Source organism: Cephus cinctus, unplaced genomic scaffold (assembly GCF_000341935.2).
Source record: "Cephus cinctus unplaced genomic scaffold, Ccin1 Ccin1_scaffold3082, whole genome shotgun sequence".
Taxonomy (NCBI): Eukaryota; Metazoa; Arthropoda; class Insecta; order Hymenoptera; family Cephidae; genus Cephus; species Cephus cinctus.
Genome location: NW_014334457.1, coordinates 65454 through 84246, shown reverse-complemented (window position 1 = coordinate 84246; position 18793 = coordinate 65454). Strand labels below are relative to the sequence as shown.

Genomic DNA, 18793 nt, shown 5'->3' with positions numbered 1-18793 from the left:
TACGTCCATTTCGAATTGCCTATATTACTTTAATTTCGTGCTCATCCTTTGAGGGAACCGTCTACCAGAAGAAAAACGGATAGAGGAGCGTGTAAGGTGTAAAGTACTAGAGAGACCACGAAGAGAGAGTACAAGTTATATACCGTTAAGATGCTACCACCGTACATACAGGGCGTTTCAGTTACGCGTGCTTAGTAGTAATATACTGCAGGAATAAATTCAATTTCTAATGACGCAAATAAGTTGTTAATCATACAGGAAATAAATACTTAAAAATTAACCCTGTTTAAATGATTACTGAAACGTCCCCTGGAAAATGTACGAGGTTTATCGCATCACACACATACGATCATAGAGAGTGAAAATATCGATGCAACGATTTTTCAAAAATTTTGCAAGATCATTTTCCAAAGAGATTCAGAGAAAATGGCTAAGATCGATGGTGCTCAAGACAAAAGTACCTCGGATGTGTTCTCCATGTGTTTCGCCACGTGTTCCGCCAGCTATGAACAAACATCTTGTATACAGTAAAATCACTATGACCTGATAGTAGTACACACGTGAATTATCACGATTCTGTTAACAATCCGAAATTCAAAATATTTTTTAAAATAATTTTTTCTTGTCAATTTACGTGGCTTTTATAATTTTTAATCTTCAGGTCATTGCGATGCGAGTGTAAGGCTTGTCCCGAAATTGAACAATGACTTGAAACAGAAATTCAATTTGTTGACATACGTATACGATTTACATAAACTATGAAAATACTTCAATTAATTGCTACTTTCGGGACAATCGCTACACGCCCAAATCTTGTAAGCGCAAGTACATTACATCCGGACGCCGACCGGATTCGCGATAAATTAGGATTTCCTTTCTTACAGTCGACCATTCTTGAACGTGTGAACGAAAACAATGGAAACCCCGTAAAATAAAGATTCAAGAAAAATAGTGTCCTCGCGCACTAGAATTGTGAAATTCGATACTTTTCTGTATAGGAGAGAGTCCAATAAAATTAGTGTTGATACAAAATAGATAATTAGGACAAACTAAAGTTCAAAGGATACATTGCAAATTTTTTCTGTTTGTTTTTATCTCTGCTCACGTTTCTTGAAAGCCTAGAAACACGATCGACGTCACGTGGTCCGACAGAAGCATATAAGCCAAACATAGCACATCTAGCTTGAGATGAAACAATTAACTTCAAAATAAATAAGAGATGTACAAAATACAAGTAAAATAATGATAGTACGACATGTTGGCGTTGATGAACGTAATGATGGCGTTTATGGTGTTTGTATGTGAAAATTCCTCACTCAAAGTGATAATCAAGTGATATCAGCAACTAACATATCTTTTATATCTTTTTACAATGAACTTTTCATTTTCTCTTACTCTTTTTAATCTTCTGCACATTTTGTAGTAATATCTCATTAAGCTTACCAGTTTGTCTAGCTGCTTATATACCGCTGAGAAGTATGGAACTCCGTTAGTGCTGTAAATTTCGAAAACAACGGAGCAAAACTGTTAATTACACATTTTTTGTATCTTCTTGTATGCACTTACTTTTCGAAAAGGCTGTTATAGTAGTGCAGTCCTTGCTGCAGATCAACCAACAGAGCCGTAACCAAGTTTGTAAAGTCTTGAAGGACTCTATCCGCATCTTGATCAGGTTCTTGATCGTGGCACATCGTTTGTTGACGGGTATCTTCATACCTGAGATAACCGAATTAATTGAATTTGATTGATTAACGTTAAACCTTAATTTATCACGAGTACCTCTGCTAACAGTGAATGTACGTCGAAAACGGTATTTTGAAAGACTTTTTACCTTCCTTTACTTTGTACCAAGTATGCATTCCAAAATTCTGCAATACTTCAGCAATATCAATATTATCCTGCAGACCTCTACTACTCACCACTCGAGAGTCCCTTTCCTAAGGGCTGTAATTATTTCTCCACGTATCTCCTTGTTGAACGGACAACATTTCCAGAAAGCTTTCATATTCGACAATAGACCCAGGCACCTGTCAACAGAATAATAGATTTTGAGGAACAATGTATTTACAGCCTCTTTCGAGAAATCTTTACTCTGAATTACATAAGCTTTTATGATAGCGTTACTGTTACTTGCTTGTCCTGCGTTTTTTCGATCCACAAAAAAAAAAATAAATCCTTACCTAAGTAGATAATCCAATTTAGCAATGGCCGGTCGATGTAAAGGCGGAAATAAAATTCGATGCTGCCGCACTTGTTTCAAGCTTATTTCCAAAAACGCATTGAATGAATCAGCCAGGCATTCTTCCTCGTCGCGGGAAAGCGTATCCGTTGGCCAAAGATTGTCCAAGTCCTAAAACAGTGTATACGAAATATAAAATTTTCCAGTTACAGGATTTGTCAGGTAAAAAAAAATCATCATCAAATGAAACAGCAGGTAATTCAAGATATATTCTTGTTACCTGCAAAAGACGATGCAATGTTTTTGAGTCGACTGCTGGTTGACGTGATGTCGCAACCCATCTGATCAGTGCTTGTTGTAATTCCGTGACATCCCCCTGCACTGCATGTTGATGTAAAATAGTAAGTGCAGTTTGTGGCAATTCACCTGTGAAGTCCATCTGTAATTTTTCCCATCGTTATCACGCATACCCATATATGCAACGTAATGCTTTTTTTAACAATTAAAAAATTCTCTCCCGTCGCATCGGTGCATTGTCGGAGTACTCTTAGTCAAATATTGTAATGAGAATCTAAGTTAAAAAATGTTCAATAAAAGGCACATACCCCTTGTCGATTCATTTCATGATTCAAAAAAACAGTGTGGAGACGTTCCTGTTGCCTGAGTTCACCCCAGTTATCCTCCTCGGATGTTCCCCGATCTTCTCTCGTCGACAGCCACAATTTTAACTTGATACGTCCCTGAATATTACTTTTTTGTGTCCGGGCCTCGAGTCTGTACCACCCTTCAACACCCGTACTAGGTATATCCTAAAAGGATTATTAAAAACTTTTTACAATGAGCCATCGTAGCATCAAAGACATCGCACAACAATACCAAAAGTCATCCACATAACTGACTATCCGATGAATTCAAAATGTAGTGATATAATCGATAGCGAAATTAAGGATAGAAATTGGAGAATTTCACTTCTTCGTAATGCTAAACTGAAAGACATAAGCCAAATGGAAAACAACGTTTAAAATTTCTATACTTTACCTCCAATGGTATATTTACGCAACCCAAAAAATCGTCCTGATTTCCAGATCTGGCGCTCTGGGCAATTTGCTTAAAGAATCTGCCAAGTCCTTTAACTCCGCGAACTTCATTTAATTTGCTCACCGCGTCAAATACAGAAGACTCGTCGTCATGGTCCCTGCAACCATGTCTGTCAGGCATACCAAACTCCCGGCATTGAAGAAGTCTTGCGCGTAATGTTAACACACAAGGAATAAAGGGACTCTCACCATATATCTAGATGCAAGATGTCTGTTTCCAGATCGTCGATGTCACTGAAAGAGAATTCATATCCATAAGGGCAAGTAAGGGTTACGTTATCTGAAGTTGAATATAAACAATAGTATAAGCCAGTCCCTTCAGAAATTCTATGCCAATACTATAACTATCATTGTATTCCTGTTTACTTGCATGCAATAGAATTAGGCACAACCATACACGCCTTCCTTACAATAAATTTTGGAACGCACCCTAAGCTGAGAGTATTAAAAATTATCTAGACGCTTCTAAAAACGTCTAAGATACCGATAAAAGAACATGAAAAATATCTACCTCATAGCACTTCATTATCTTCTACATAATTTTACAGCTAGTAAAAGCTCCTATGTTGAAATCATCTTTTACATATTATAAACCTAATTCATAATTGCATTATAAATGTCCAAATGTGTTAAATTGATTCAAGGCACTAATAGGAATAAATTGATAAATTTATAATGTATTTCTTGTCATTCATTTGTGACGTACATAATGCTTTCTAGAACAGACTCGCTGGGGTAACCTTTAAACTTCTAATTTACTTTGTTTACTTTCCAATTGACTTTATAACCAGTCTAACTAGTCAAAGGTACTGGGCGCGCCAAATTTCAGATGCAAACAATGTTAACGCCGTTCGTGTCGAGTTTCAAAACTGCAAACAGTTTTGTGTAATACTTGCAAGTACAACTCAAAACCAGTCAACCATGATTCTGAATCTGTTTGAAGAGAAAATGCCTTTCAACCGTGCTCTGATTGTTCCAATTAAATTATGGAGCTCGTCGACTCATAAGCATGAAAGCACATGCATTTTATATATCTGACTCAAAGTAGATAAGACAGCTAAGTATAAGTAAAATAACACGAGTTTAAAGTACAATGATTTTGCAAATGGCGTAACTTTCGGTGCACTCAACTTACAACCGAAATTTTTCATCCCATCGCGGGCTTAGTGTGTGAGGCTTTACCGAGGTTGCCCGAATAAATTTTGCCGGTACTGCACCGCTTAACGATTCCCGATGTTCCCTTCTGCTACCATGCTCCTTGCGTTTGAAAGATAATCTGAAACTGATTACAAAATAAAAATGTATATTAAAGCACTGTAAACGTGGATAAGCTGATATTGAAGTGATCATCGAAACCAAATCACTGTAACAGCTAATCATCATGTAACATCATATTGTATCGTAGAGTTGTATGTATTCCCAAAGTTGAACTATATTGACATCCTTACTGAACAGCCATTATGGAAATTTCATTGACTTCAAAAGGGAAACACGAGCCCAGGGACGCATATCTATATGTATATTCCTAGACTTGACAACAATGTTATGCTATATATATTTTACTTTGTCTACTCAATGATCCATTTATAAAAAAAAAGCTTACTTCAAACGATATTTGTATATCCAAACTTCATTATTTTGAAATATGTTTTACTAAAAATATAAGTTTCATTAGTGATATAAGTTATGTAATTGCTACCAGTTACGCAACAGATTTGTAAGCAAACTGTGATCACTGGACATTGTTCAGTGCATTTTGACATACTCAAAAGAAGCACACTGAATATATAGAATCGTTAATCGATGAAACAATAACGAAAAATTCGATTATTTGCTGTTCGCTGAAAAGCACAAAAATGTTACATCCGAATGTAATGAAGGACGAAAGATAAGAACCCACATTGCTAGTCATATCAGTATGAGAGTTCTCCATAGTAGCTGAAACAATAGCCATTCGTGGAGACGTAGCACCGTCGTGCGTCCTCCAGAAGTAAGTTTTCGTGTCGAGCTTGCAACGTTGCCATCAGCACACAGGAGTTGTCCATTAACCAGAGTTGGTCACCAGCATAATCAGATGGTACAATAATCGCAAAACCCTTCAGACCGTGACTTGAATATTCACCGACCCTACTCTACCTATGTACACGTGTCACGTGTAATTCCCCCTTGGCAGTTTTCGACATTTTCGCAGACCTGTTCCTCGATCTCCTTCCGCGTGACATTTACATAATTGCCAGAGATAAAGAGAAAGAATACGAATATATTAAGGAAATTTATCAATTCCAGAACACTCCATTGTGTAAAACAGTCGTCTTATTAGCGTTACCCCATCGACAAAAGCTGCGAAATCTTTGATATAGCCAACCATTTGGAACAGATGGCGTATCAGTCTGTGAATTACATTGTTTCATGGAATAGTCTACCTCGCTGTCATTGTTCAAGAAAATATCTCGAATTCTCTTATTCGCAATAGAATAACGCAGATTGTGCTTCTCCTAATAGTATAAATCTCTAACATATTTCACTTCTATGCTCTCATATTGACCTGTGATGCTTTCGAAGTTTTTCATGATGCGAGTTCTCATTATCGCCGCCGTCCGAGAGGGCGCGCGTAGCTTGTCTCGGTGACGCAGGTGGTGTATGCGGCGAATGCGCACTCAAATTGGGCTGTGGACTTGGTGGTCCTGCGCTGTTTCCTGGTTGAATACCAAGCATGCAGTAGGGATCGCTGAAACCTTTAAACGCCCCAAATTTATAAACCAATAAATTTATAATTCAAGTTAATATTTTGTCAAAAGAAATATGACTTAACTGCATTCAATATACATGAAAATAAACGTTCACTAACCATTGGCGTCCTTCGCTTCTAGTCCTTCAGCCTCAATGACAACGACACTGAGTACCACTATGGGCTTCTGGAAAATACAAAAGTATACTTATAGTTCCATAGAAAAAAAATCGTTAGAACGAAGAAGTGTGAAATGCCTCCATTAAACTCTACTCCTACAATAGAGAAATTAGTTTTATCTACGCTTCATTTAAGTTGCAGAGTCAGGTACAATAAACAGACGAAGCACCTGACCGTCGAGCGAAATTAATTTCTATTGGCTAATCCTCAAAACAGCAAGGTTACACTGCAAGCTTACTAAGACGAAACAAAACACCTTAACGATTACGTATTTTCATTGTTTACTGTCTATATCATTAATAACGAATAATTATAATAATTTTCAAGTAATCTATTGAAAATAATTCTTTCTGTAATTTTTGTCAATTATTAACGAGTAAAGCTTCGATATCTTTCACGTGATACATTTTCATGCAATCTGCATTACGTTGCAAATTATCTTTAGAGTAATTAAAACTTTTCTAAAAACTCTTACTTTCTCTTTGGATGCGATATTTAGGCATCGTCGATGCTGATCCTGAGGTACGTTAAACGCCTCCTGCGCGTATCTGTTTAAATCCTCCCGATAATGTGCATATTGGCCAGTACTCGCGCCCACAGTGTTCGCAATTGTGTAAAGAACTTCTATATACAGCTGCTCCATCTGTAAAGCACGTTTAAAAAGCAAAATTATTCTCAACAGCACGAGCAAGAAGCACTTTATGTAAATAAGCATTCAACTTAACGTGCCGCTGATTTGGGACAGTGGTTCTCGAACTCGTGAACAAAAATAATACCAACGTAAAAACGTATAGCTTACTAATCGTAATATTGTACTAATCTCGTTTATGGTGTTGCATATATAAATATGGTCGGTATTAAAGAAATTGGTAATAATCGTCAAAATATGAACAAATCATGACTTTCTTATTGAATTAGCAAAATTTTCTATTTACCTTCTATTGAAACTGAAGTAATTGAGCAAAGAAATTGAGGTAAGAAGGGGAGGACGGGCTTATTAGTTCTCGGCAAATTTATAAATCCCAAATTAAAGACAAAGAGTAATCCGAAGAATACTGTTGACCCAAGCAAAACACGAAATAGCGGTTTATTTCAAATTTGGCGAATAACCCAAAAAAAATGCATACAAGCATTACATTGTGGTATTAAAGAGCAGGACTGTACCAATTAATTCAGCATACTGTTTATCAAATTAAATGTTATTAAGAAACAGGTCGTTTATTAATAAATTATATTAATTATAAAGAGTTCAGAAGTACCATAAGTTGCGTTAAAATTTGGATAAATCTAAAAACTTTTGCAATGTGGTGTAGAAAAAAAAATCGCATCCTTCATAAGCTGCTTTCCCCTTTAAGATGTACGAGTTCACCAAGCATTTCTGCCTTAACCATAAATTTTCTCGACTACCTTACGGTCTCTCGTAATTACGCTAATTATACATTAGAAACGAAAAGTACGAGGCACAGCATTTATGAGATGGCCTATATAGCTGAAATAGTTTAGAGTATTTTTTAAAATATAATACATATTATTTATATAGAAATTATTTGACTGTATGTATATAAGCCTAACGAGAGGTATAATAAAATGGATAAATGGACACAGCCTGAATACAGCTTCGCAAAACCCATTCTTCGAAATTTCACGAACTGTCGCTCCTAAAGCAAAACCACTTGTTAGTTAATTTTGAAGGAGAATTTCGAAGTTGGTACCCCTTGTTTTGTGCCGTTATTGAATCTTTAGCACGATTCTACGTCATCCAAGTGGAAATAATCTGTACCTAAGCCCTATAGATAATTTGTTGCTGGAAATTCAATAATTCAGTGAAACAAGAACTGTTCTTATTCAAATGTACGTATTTACCGATTTACAAAACTTAACGAAACAGCAAAACCAAAAATTGGCTATTTTCAGCTAAATTTGTTTGTTTCTGTTATACAATTTTTGACTCATCCATAATCCTTACCCGTCGGGATTGGTGTTGAAACACCTTAATTTTCGCGTGGAAAGATACTTCTCTCTTGTGACCAGTGCGGGATAGGGTCGGTTTTCGGGCAAAGGGGTGAATTCTAAGTCTGGCTGTTGCAAATTTTTTAAGCACTTAATTAGCTCTTAAATTCTATGTTTTATTTGTTTCAGTCTTTTCATTATTTATCTTGTGGCGCTTTCAACTTTTTTTAAGCTAGCACTGCCACAGATTTTGACTAAGAGGGGTGGAGCTCTAAAATTTTAATTAGGGACCTTAATTAGCTCTCAAACAGCTCCTATTTTTGCAATAAATTTTGTTATGATTTTCTACCGTGGCGGCTCCAGTTTTATTGACGTTATTAATTTTAAATTCCTTTTCAACAAACCTGAAACACATTTCGGAAGCGAAAGTTCTTATTCCAAAGCAGAATTGAGTGAGTGACTATTGACTCGATAAGTCAAGGATACGCAGAATCTAAGACAGTCTCGCATGTTTAGTGGACGAGAGGGTTCAGAAAATTCGAGTTGTCGATGAAACGGGGTTACAGTTGGGTTCACCTTTGAAATATTCAATACAGAATATTTGGCATCATTTACTTTCCAACGAAGTTCGTGCTCGCGATCTCTACGATGCAAAATAATTTCATTTTGCAAGGTGTGTCAGGTCGCTTCAAAAGTGACGATGCCTCTCTAAAGCGAATTATAAATTTGAATTAATAAGGAATGGAGATGACGAATTTTGGACGAAATGAAATTTCGTTATTTCTTTCAAATGATCATTAAAACGTTTAAAACGATAATTTTCCAAATTTTTCGCGAATAAAACTTCGCCCTTACGTAAAGAAATTCCATGAAAAATTTCAAAATAATTAAATTAACTCTACACGAGCTGAGCCGATAACTTCAAGAAATATATGATGTGCTTTTCCTGTCATCACAATCTCCCAAATATATTTTACGTAATATCATAGTGTTCTCTTTGCGCTGAAGGAAAATAAGGAAAAGGAAAAGTTGCTTGACAAATATGCCAATGCCTATAATCTTGGGAGTTCTATCACAGATCGAAAAGTCCCCCTGACAATTTTACGGAGACTCAAAAGTAATTGAATAGGATTGACACGGATAGAGTTGGCATGCGTGAAAGATAAATGTCGCACTTTCTCGCCTACCAGAGTCACGGAGAATATTTCATGAAAAATGCAAAATTATTTTTGACACAGGGACCGCTTCTCAATTCATATAGATTAGCTGAAAAAAAGTGTTTTTCTCAAATTTTCATTTTTCCAGAGATTCTGCACGTAACGAATGTCTTCATTTGGGACTGTACACGTGCGCTCAATCAGGCTTTTATTTACTTTGACTAACCTCTTTCTTGCTGAGCCTGTAGCCCTGAGATGTATTCAAATTCATCTCTCTGGATGACGGCGGTGCCTCTTCCGCTCTGGCCTCGACTTCTTGTAGAACCATGAGTCGTCGATTTTCTTGTTTCCAGGATAATGCCGTAAAACTCTCGAAAAAGGATCCATCGGTTTCTTGAACCCTGGAAAACAAATTTTTTTTGCGTTGTACTTCGAAATACTCGATTGTCAATTTCACTACTTGGTTTAACATTATCGTAACCCAATTACTGACTATTAACGTTAATTATGTAAATAATTGACATCGCTAGTGGAAGCTATGATGCATTCGCAAATGTCAGATTTATTTGCATTCGGTTAAATACGATACTGGCTCACCTTCGTGATTGCGGTATTAATTAAAGCAGAAAAATGATGAATGACCTAAGCACTCGACTACAATAAACTCAGATTCAATGGATGACTCATAAATCATTATACATATAAAAGTCAATATGCAAACCATCGAGGACTTCCTGTTTACTTTTCATAATATCGGGTATCCTCATGCATAAGCAATGCTGCTCCCAATTACACTTCAAATCAGTACACATCTACTGTAATGTTAATCAAAATAAAGAGCATACTATTAAAACATTTAAAATCTACTTAAAACATATTATTCATCGATAAACCTATTTTGACCTCGTAACGTCTCGACTTTTCGGCTTTTAGAAACATTATATAAATCGTCGAGGAGCATAGCGATAAATTCCCCGAGACAGAATCCACAGACGACGTGCAGGAAGTGTCGAGCGAGACTGCAATTTCCGGTAGTTGAGTTTCATGTCATGATCCACCAAGGATCAAGTATAATATAAAAGTATACCAGGAATATCTAGAATTTTTTGCGAACACGCTACTATCCCTGGCGGAGATTTTTTGTCTGTTCAGTTTTTTTGAATCTCCCGCCACGCTATAAGGCATATTTGGAGAATTTTAACTGATCCGTTATACATTAAATTCTTAAGTACCGTGAAAAAAACGACAGTCTTTATAGTACGTATTTTCTGATAGATAAAATTGCCCTCTTTCATTCTACCCTATACTACTCGAGTCATTTTCCTAACCATTTTCTTTTATTTTCCTCATAGGCGAACTAAAAAACAGCACGGATCGAAGATACTTCATGAGAATTTCCGTTACTTTGCACAAGCCTTACTGAGTAAGATTCGCATCAATGCACATCCCGACCCATAATGTCTTAAAACCTCTATTCGATTCAGCAGACACACGTAAACATGAAAAATGTAGAAAAGAAAAGGAATTTCTGTAAAATTCTGATTCGCTGATTAATGAAATCAATTTTTTTCTTATTTCCCACTTAAAAAACTATCCTGGATAAGATTGAACCCCATTATCATATAATTTCCCGTTAAGTACCATTTCTCCTACAATTTATTCGTCCTCCTCGTTATTTGCATTTTTTAATTAGAATTTTTGTAACAAAGTCACGTGACAGTTACAGCCCTCGTTTCCCAGCATTAAATACAGCCCCTCTTCATCCTTATACCCTGTCCGTCAACTGTTAAACCCCTCTTGTGAACTTTTCTACCTTTCATTCTAATTTGAAACACTTCCCCCTCGTGATCGACATCTTCCGGACACATTGATATCCAGCATGGGACACGCAAGTTTACAGTACCTCTAGCTTGCACCAACTATACCGCACGTACTGCTGGTCTGAATTAAAATTGATTGTACGTCTTTACAGAGAGAGGAGCGAAAAGCAATAACGATAAAATAGTCGTCCCATTCTTTCCACTGTTAAACCGCTATCCCCTGCTACAGTCGTCTCACTCGCAACCGGAAGTTCTCTAATCATGAATTTTTCACAACCATTCCCACCGGAGTCTCGTCCATGTAGGTTATACAGGGTAGCCCACACCAAATTGCTCCAGCAAGCGTGAAACGAAAGGAAAAGTGGTGGGTACGGGACAGAAGAAAAAAAAAGGAGCCAACTGAAGGAAGAACCCGGTAAAATGGATGTTGAGGTTAGGTCGACACACTCGATTATTTAGGGAGGCTGACACTTCGCATTGCGAGAATGAATTGTGCAAAACGCATGAGGAGAATTGGGAGCCTTTTAAAACTGACGGATAAAATTTCAAAGGGCGATTAACATTTTTTCAAAGGGCGAAAACATTTTTTTTTTTCCTTTATCATGCTATTCTTATATAATATTTTCTGAAGATACATAAAGCGTTCATATATCAAGAATACAGCACAAAATGTTTAGTAGTTGAAGTCAATCGAATAAGGTGCTAATTAAGTGTGAAACTTAATGGAGTACCTTGCAACTGCCATAAGGAGAAGAAATACGGTAAAATCGTACTGGAGATACAAAATTGTTATGCAGGTTAACGGCAGTCACTTGTTTTTTCCAAGTCAATCGCCAAATTTAAAGCATGACTAAGGATTGTTATAGGAATTTTACGACACTGTATAGGGATATCGAAGTTCAAAGTCGAGGAGTTATAACGCTATAAAGACATATAGATGTTATATGCGAATATCTGATAGATGCATAATATCGATGCAAAACGCAGAAAGCGTGAGAAATTATAAAGGTTTGCTAAAAATAGAAATTCCCCCATGTTGGCAAGGTTAGCCATACGCACACTGTGCCAGAGAAATGGGTTAGTGATGTGCTGTTCCTAAGGAGTGCCAGGAGAATTTCCAGCATTCTTGGTACATTAGGATTCGAGGAAATGCCCTTACACCGCACCTTTTTTCACATTTGACAGAACACAGATCTATAAGTGTTCCTTGTGTGTAAGTTCTTATGTTCTTATGTTGGTATCACTACACGTACGCGTGTACTATCGTGTCCCCAGATGTTACGAGTAGCTTGTTAAGCACGCCCTAGTGCGCTAATTTATACAAAGTGCCAGGGCCGTGTATTCTAACGGCACAGTATTAATAAAGATCACCCTTACCTTGCTAGTGTCTGACCACCACATGAAACTAACCCCTAACTTATCTACCACCCCTTTATTTTCATCCTGAATACACATGTAAATTTATATGAATACGTTTGTCCATTTACGTTACACTCATGTATGTACCTTATGTACTCGATTGAGCAATATTATGAAAAATTATAAAATACCAAATTTTTATTATAAATATAACAAAATAATTCAATTTCTCTGTTTTCTTCCCAACTGAAAATAGTAGTGACAGAGAAACTCAACTGAAGTTTACGTTGAAGTTCAAACGTAATGGACAATCGATTAGCAAACATTCAAGGACACTCGAAGCGATTGAGCATTCTAGTGGACAATTCATTCGAGTGTCTTCGTGTCAATGTAAGCCCTGCATACAATTGAAATAGAGCAGAACAGATATATGAACGCTTAAGAATAATTATTGAAAACACGATGCAACAAATATTGAGGCAATGTTATTCTTTGATACTGCAAAAAAAATAAATGGTTACCACTGACAGTGATTTTCAATCATGCAGGATCATTTCACTTTAAATAATACAGCACTGAATTTCATATTCATCAAGATTTCACGTTACTTGTGAATTTAATTTCAGTCAATGGTTATATCGTCGTTTTATTTCCTTTGTCAAGAAAAGGTAGTACAGGAGGTGTGTTGAGGCTGAAAGTCATAATGGCATTTACGACCCTTTCGAGATCAGAACTTAGCCTGACCCTATATACCTAACTCACCCTTTGCGTAAGCACTTTATCTTCGGGGGATTTGAAAACAGAAGGAAAATAGTTACGTCCGAATCTAACGGGTTTCTTTTCTTTTTTAAAGAAATTTTTTATAATTATTTTCAATTTAATTTTTTTTTTTTTTCTAAGTTACCCATACTTTACGCATGATACATTTATTTTGTCATTGTGTATTAACCTCGTATCTCAAAACTGTAATCTTACGAACCTTTTAGGATTTACAAGTTTACTTTGATCCTGCAAAGGTATGAGGCCCTGTCGCGAAGTCCTTTTATTTCTTAAGGATTACATGTATTCTCACTGGTAATTTTTGACTTAACTAATAAAAAAGTTTTTACGAACAGAATCCGGATAACCTGGAGGATTACCAAAGGAGTGAGTATTACTTTTATTATCCATTGGGACCTATAATCCCTCAATGTTTAAAGATTCAAAAATCTATTGATAATTTCTAAAATAAAAATTGTCTCATTCAACGAATATTGTCATTTGAGCTTTTTTTGCTTCGAGAAGTCGAGTAAAAAATTTCAAGCGTTAAAGTATTCTATCGTATATATATACTATACTCTTATATACATGCAAATTTCTGAAACACCCACGTCAATATTACAAAATCTTTCAAGGCCCTTCTTTCAGCCACAGTGATTATACTGTCTATCTGATCTCGTATATTCTTTCGAAAATCACAATTTTTCAATATCAAAAATCCTATAGAAGATAATAATGCTTCGTCTTCCTTCTTTGTGTCATAAAATCTCAAGTACTATTTTCTTCCCTGGTTCAAGTCACAAGTATATCATTAAATTCTCATTTCCATGGAGAAAAATAATTTTCTCTCTTCAAATCCCCAAAATTATTCAAATATTCCACATTTACATACCCATTACAGCCTTTACCTTTATTAATACTATTTTACGCAGCCAGATAAAAATTCGTTATCATTCATTATCATAAACCATGTCGTACCAAGGTACTAATCAAGTTGCTCGTCAAGGCACAATTCAAAAGTCGAAGGCTACAAGTAAATAATGGATTGAAATTAAGATTGTCGGTTGGTAGTCCTACATTGACAAGATGATGGTATGTGACGACTGATAAGGTTCTACAGGTAAACTCTAATCGACATATGAATAAATGTCGAGAAAGAAAATTGAAGTAGAATTTTAGGGGAAAACCCCAATCTAAATGAAAGATTTCTTTGATATTTTCAGCACTTTAAAATTACATGACCCGGGATTCTAATCAGATTGATTAAAGCTCAGCTTTATTCCCAGTCCATTATTCATGTTCAGGATTGATTTGTATCATTTTCTGAAGGGTGTTGTAGAAGGATCGCCACTTCTAATTTCCTTTCCGGTATCCCTTCAACAGGATAATCCTTTATAGTTATAGGTGAAGGTAACCAAACACTGACCCTTCAACCCCTCAGATCCTTACCCTAATTATATATTTGCATTAGAAATTTGTATAACTTCGTCCGTGATTGATTTTTCAATAAAGGCAAAAAACCCTAGTTCTGGTTACCTAAGAGATTTAAAAATACGTTTTCGAGATAATATGCGTAATGGGCATAAGAATCAGATTGAAGCGTAAACTTTGGTGTTGTCTTATATATTGTATTATATGTCTTATATATAGCTACAAGGAAAAGAAGAATTCTTCCACCATTTTCGTTTATTAAAACGTAATTTCCGAATACCTACCATAACTACGTGTATGTGTATACTGATGATATCCAACCCTCGAATTTCACCCTCAATCATACGTGACTCTTCTTCATTCTGTCAAAATCCATAATTCCTGTACGACGTTATTATTTTTTCCCCCTGATCTATCATTATGTCTACATCGAATATATACATATAATAGCACATCCCAATGAATTATGTAATATCAATTTTCCTTGTGTTCTGAGACACCCGGAACACTTTAGTGTTTGTACTAGCATATATTACACGACATTGAAATACGAAAATCGGATAAATTGTTTGATTGACAAGATAAATGAGCCAAACGCGAATTTACCAAAATCCGATAATACAATTTAAATATAAGGCGCGTACAAGAATATTTTTGACTAACACATCTTTAGAAGGTAAAACGATTACGATCGGATCCATTGATAAGAAAAATGGGAATTTAGAAGCATTTCGTTATATAAGAGCCAGAAGAAAAGTCCTGAAAAGGTGTCCCTATTAAGAAATCCCCACAACGTATTCTCTACTTGATTCATTCCAACCAATCACGAGACCCGTACCGACCCCCCACCACTCTACCGTTCCCCTACAATCCCATTCTTTCCCCCACTCCTGTAAGACCCTCATTCTCCATACAGAGTCAACAAGTGTCGCACTGCTGATATAATATCAAGTCTCTGACAAAAGAATAGAACCCCTCAGCGCCATTTTTTCTCGTCGTCTGTAAATTCACGCAAACAATGCCAAGCGTTTCATTCCCATTTGACAATTGTCAAGTGAACTCATATTAAACAGTCATGTCCGTAGAAGATCCTTTGCCGTTATATAGCTCTCTCGTGGTAAAGGACCGATCGATATACAAGCGACAAGCGGTACTCGGAATTCCCCTGTTACTTCGTGTCATTCTCACATTACGATATTTAGTTGCTTCGCACGTTTGCGAAAAAAAATATAAAGGCGTTTGCATTAAACAAAACAATAAGAATATTTAGTATGTTTGATTATCGACTATATGAAGGCTGCATACGGAATGGTAGTTACACGTTCTTACATAGTCAATCCCTATGGATCCTTAAACTTTTTTCATTTACCAATTGCATTCGGCTTCCTTTCCTGTAATTCTCCCGCGTAAAAATCCATTGATACAAACTGATCTGTCTTGCGAACTTTTTTTTTCATTTATTATCTACAATATATTCAAAACTTTATCACGCTAAGTGTTATTGAAGTTTCAATTTTATGAAACCCTCACCTCCTTAGGATCTCTCTTTATAATGGCGTTATCCCAACAAAGAGGACTCCAGGTGTGCCAATAGGTACCCTCCTTAAAAGCTTACTATATGCCTCATAAAGTACAACACGAATATCCATTACAGATGAGTTTCAAAATGAAATCCAGTTGCCAGTAGCTATTATTAGGTATCGAAGGTACGGAAAGAAAGAAATAACAAAGAAAAAGATTTCACAATGAATTTCAGTACGTAAGTGCCCTTCGTCATTGCGTGTGTTAGGGGTACGAAAAAAATTCGTTCAATACATAAAAATACAGGGTGAGGGCAAAAAAAAGTCTCCGAGGGTGATTTTTCCTTTTCCATCAACCCCATCAGAATATCTTATAGCGAGTCACACTCAGCGACATAATAACGAAAGGGTGTACAGCCAGCTGAGATTTTAAGTAAACCCCATGTTTCCGACCACTCTACGATACACGGGATGGCTTTTGAGAGGCGAACGTTTGCAAAGTTATCAACTAAAATGGGATGATGGCTATGCAGTGTTATGATGTAGCCTACGGTATATTCCGTAAAAAGATGAGGAGGCAATCGGAATGCGTCCGTGCGAGGAGGTTAAAAAAATTATTTTTTTTAACTCAATCAGCAACAAACGGGATCGATGAGTGTCGTGAGTAAACTAATGAAAAAGGGAAAACTAGTCTTTTAATAAATTATAATAATAATAATTTAATAATAGGAAAAATCTTTTTTGTCAATTTCTTAGAGAAAGCACTTTTTGTTATTTAGTAAAGAGACTAAATGTACCTATAAGAGATAATACTTATCTGTTCTTTGCATTTGTCCAATTTTGGCATCAATGATCCTGATATCAATGGAAACCGCCTTTCTTTTCCTATTTATAACGGAATCGCGTAGAGGGGCGTTTCGAGTCGCTAGTGAGATATGTGAAAATCGTTAAAAGCGTCGTTTTACGAGGTTACGTTATTTACTGCCTTGCGTCGCGCCGTGCTTTCTTTTCTTTGAATTTCCACGGAATTCGTATAAACACAGAGACTAACAGTCAACGACAATGTAAATCGTGTACCAGAAGATATGACTGTGGTAAACAATGATAAAAACTTTTTTAATGAATTCTTATCATACATGGAATAATATCAAATCAACCGAAGCGGAATCATGCTAATAAAATTGATATACCCATATATATGTATAATTGTAGACATAGAATACGTGATAACAGAATCAGACGTAACTAAGACGCGGGTCAAATCCTCAATATAATTCTGGTTTGACTGGTAAGGGTGTACTGTATGTAGTACAAGGGTTGTTTGACAGGATGGTAGGTTGTGTTACCGAAAGTTATTGAAAGATTGCCAATATCCAAGCATAAAACATTTTATGAAATACTTGCGACAAAGAAACTCTTATCACCCGTATCATATGACGTGGGCATTAATTTAGGATTAAATTGAATTTTTCCAAACCAAAGATCCTTTTAAGCGAAAAATATCATAGTTGTAAGTATAATTTTACATAAAATGTACACGACTGGGAAACGAGAGATTAGTAGTATGGAAAATTGATAAGAGTCAATTAGTACAATTTAATAAATTTTTTGGCTACATCAAACGTGAATTTGATTGTTTGATTGGCCACGAATATATTATTTGATTGTCTTATACAAACCTCATTTCCTCCTACATACGAATCTATAATAAGAAACAAGTATTTCCGAATAAAAATTCAATATCTGTTATATAGGACCATATGCACAAATTTTTGAAATAACAAAAATTTCCATTTTAACGTGCAACGCCCTAAGGCGTGTTCCAATAGACCATGCGACCATTGTTTCCAGAGTATTATACAAGTAGCCAAACCTAAACTAACCTAATCTAAGTTTACGTATGAAATTCCAATCTCTTACTCGTGATACAAGATATAACGTATCAAACGTATAGAAAGAAATATCGCGAAAATATTAAATTTACTCAATTTACGTACGTCGCCATACGCGACCCTAAAAAAGATTGTTTGAAATTCAAAATGTCGCCTGCCTTTATATTTCGCAGGAAAATTTTAAAAATACAATTTTACATTGCTCATATTTCCAAACAGGTAGTGGTTCCATGCCATAAACTAATTTCACGATCCTTCGACAAACCGCCTACGCAATGCGTTGACAATTTTCGCAATTTTCAATAAACGAAACCTGATGACTACTTACATATACCTCTTCGCGATAATTCTGACGTAGTATATCAAGATAAAAACAATGCTGTTGTCCCTTCACCTTCTATTTGCTGTGCCCAACAATAGATAGCATAGAAAAATGTTTAAAGCACGTTCAGACATTGTAACTCTTAAGCACAATTGATCCTTTGTCTCTTTGTCCCTGCCGCTCGTACAAACAAAGTGGCTGAAACAAACCTCTAATAATAATAGCAATTACCCTGGTTAATGATATACTTAATTATCAACTGTCTTCTATAGATCCTGTACGGGGTGACGAGAAACAAGAGTTTCGCTTGTCTTCGCCGATGATTAAGTTCGATATGGAAAAAAAAAAGGGCAAAAGCAAAAAAATAGGAGGCACGACGAATACTAAGGGCGTATTGAA

The 18793-nt window shown here is 36.0% G+C and overlaps 1 protein-coding gene across 4 annotated transcripts in view; it reads right to left on the bottom strand.

Moving 5' to 3' along the window:
* LOC107274430 (BAI1-associated protein 3) overlaps positions 1–18793 on the bottom strand; it is a 59862-nt gene that overhangs the window by 7318 nt on the left and 33751 nt on the right. For 3 of the 4 annotated variants that reach the window (XM_015753574.2, XM_025091647.1, XM_015753575.2), the window contains 14 exons: positions 9518–9692; positions 6660–6827; positions 6125–6191; positions 5822–6011; positions 4412–4558; positions 3466–3510; positions 3218–3374; positions 2785–2988; positions 2460–2618; positions 2181–2350; positions 1920–2027; positions 1567–1716; positions 1444–1495; positions 462–503 (listed from right to left, as the gene is read on the bottom strand). In XM_015753574.2, the coding sequence (XP_015609060.1) occupies positions 462–503; positions 1444–1495; positions 1567–1716; positions 1920–2027; positions 2181–2350; positions 2460–2618; positions 2785–2988; positions 3218–3374; positions 3466–3510; positions 4412–4558; positions 5822–6011; positions 6125–6191; positions 6660–6827; positions 9518–9692 (1834 nt within the window). The remainder of the gene's footprint in view (positions 1–461; positions 504–1443; positions 1496–1566; positions 1717–1919; positions 2028–2180; positions 2351–2459; positions 2619–2784; positions 2989–3217; positions 3375–3465; positions 3511–4411; positions 4559–5821; positions 6012–6124; positions 6192–6659; positions 6828–9517; positions 9693–18793) is intronic. The other variant, XM_015753577.2, reaches the window with a different exon arrangement.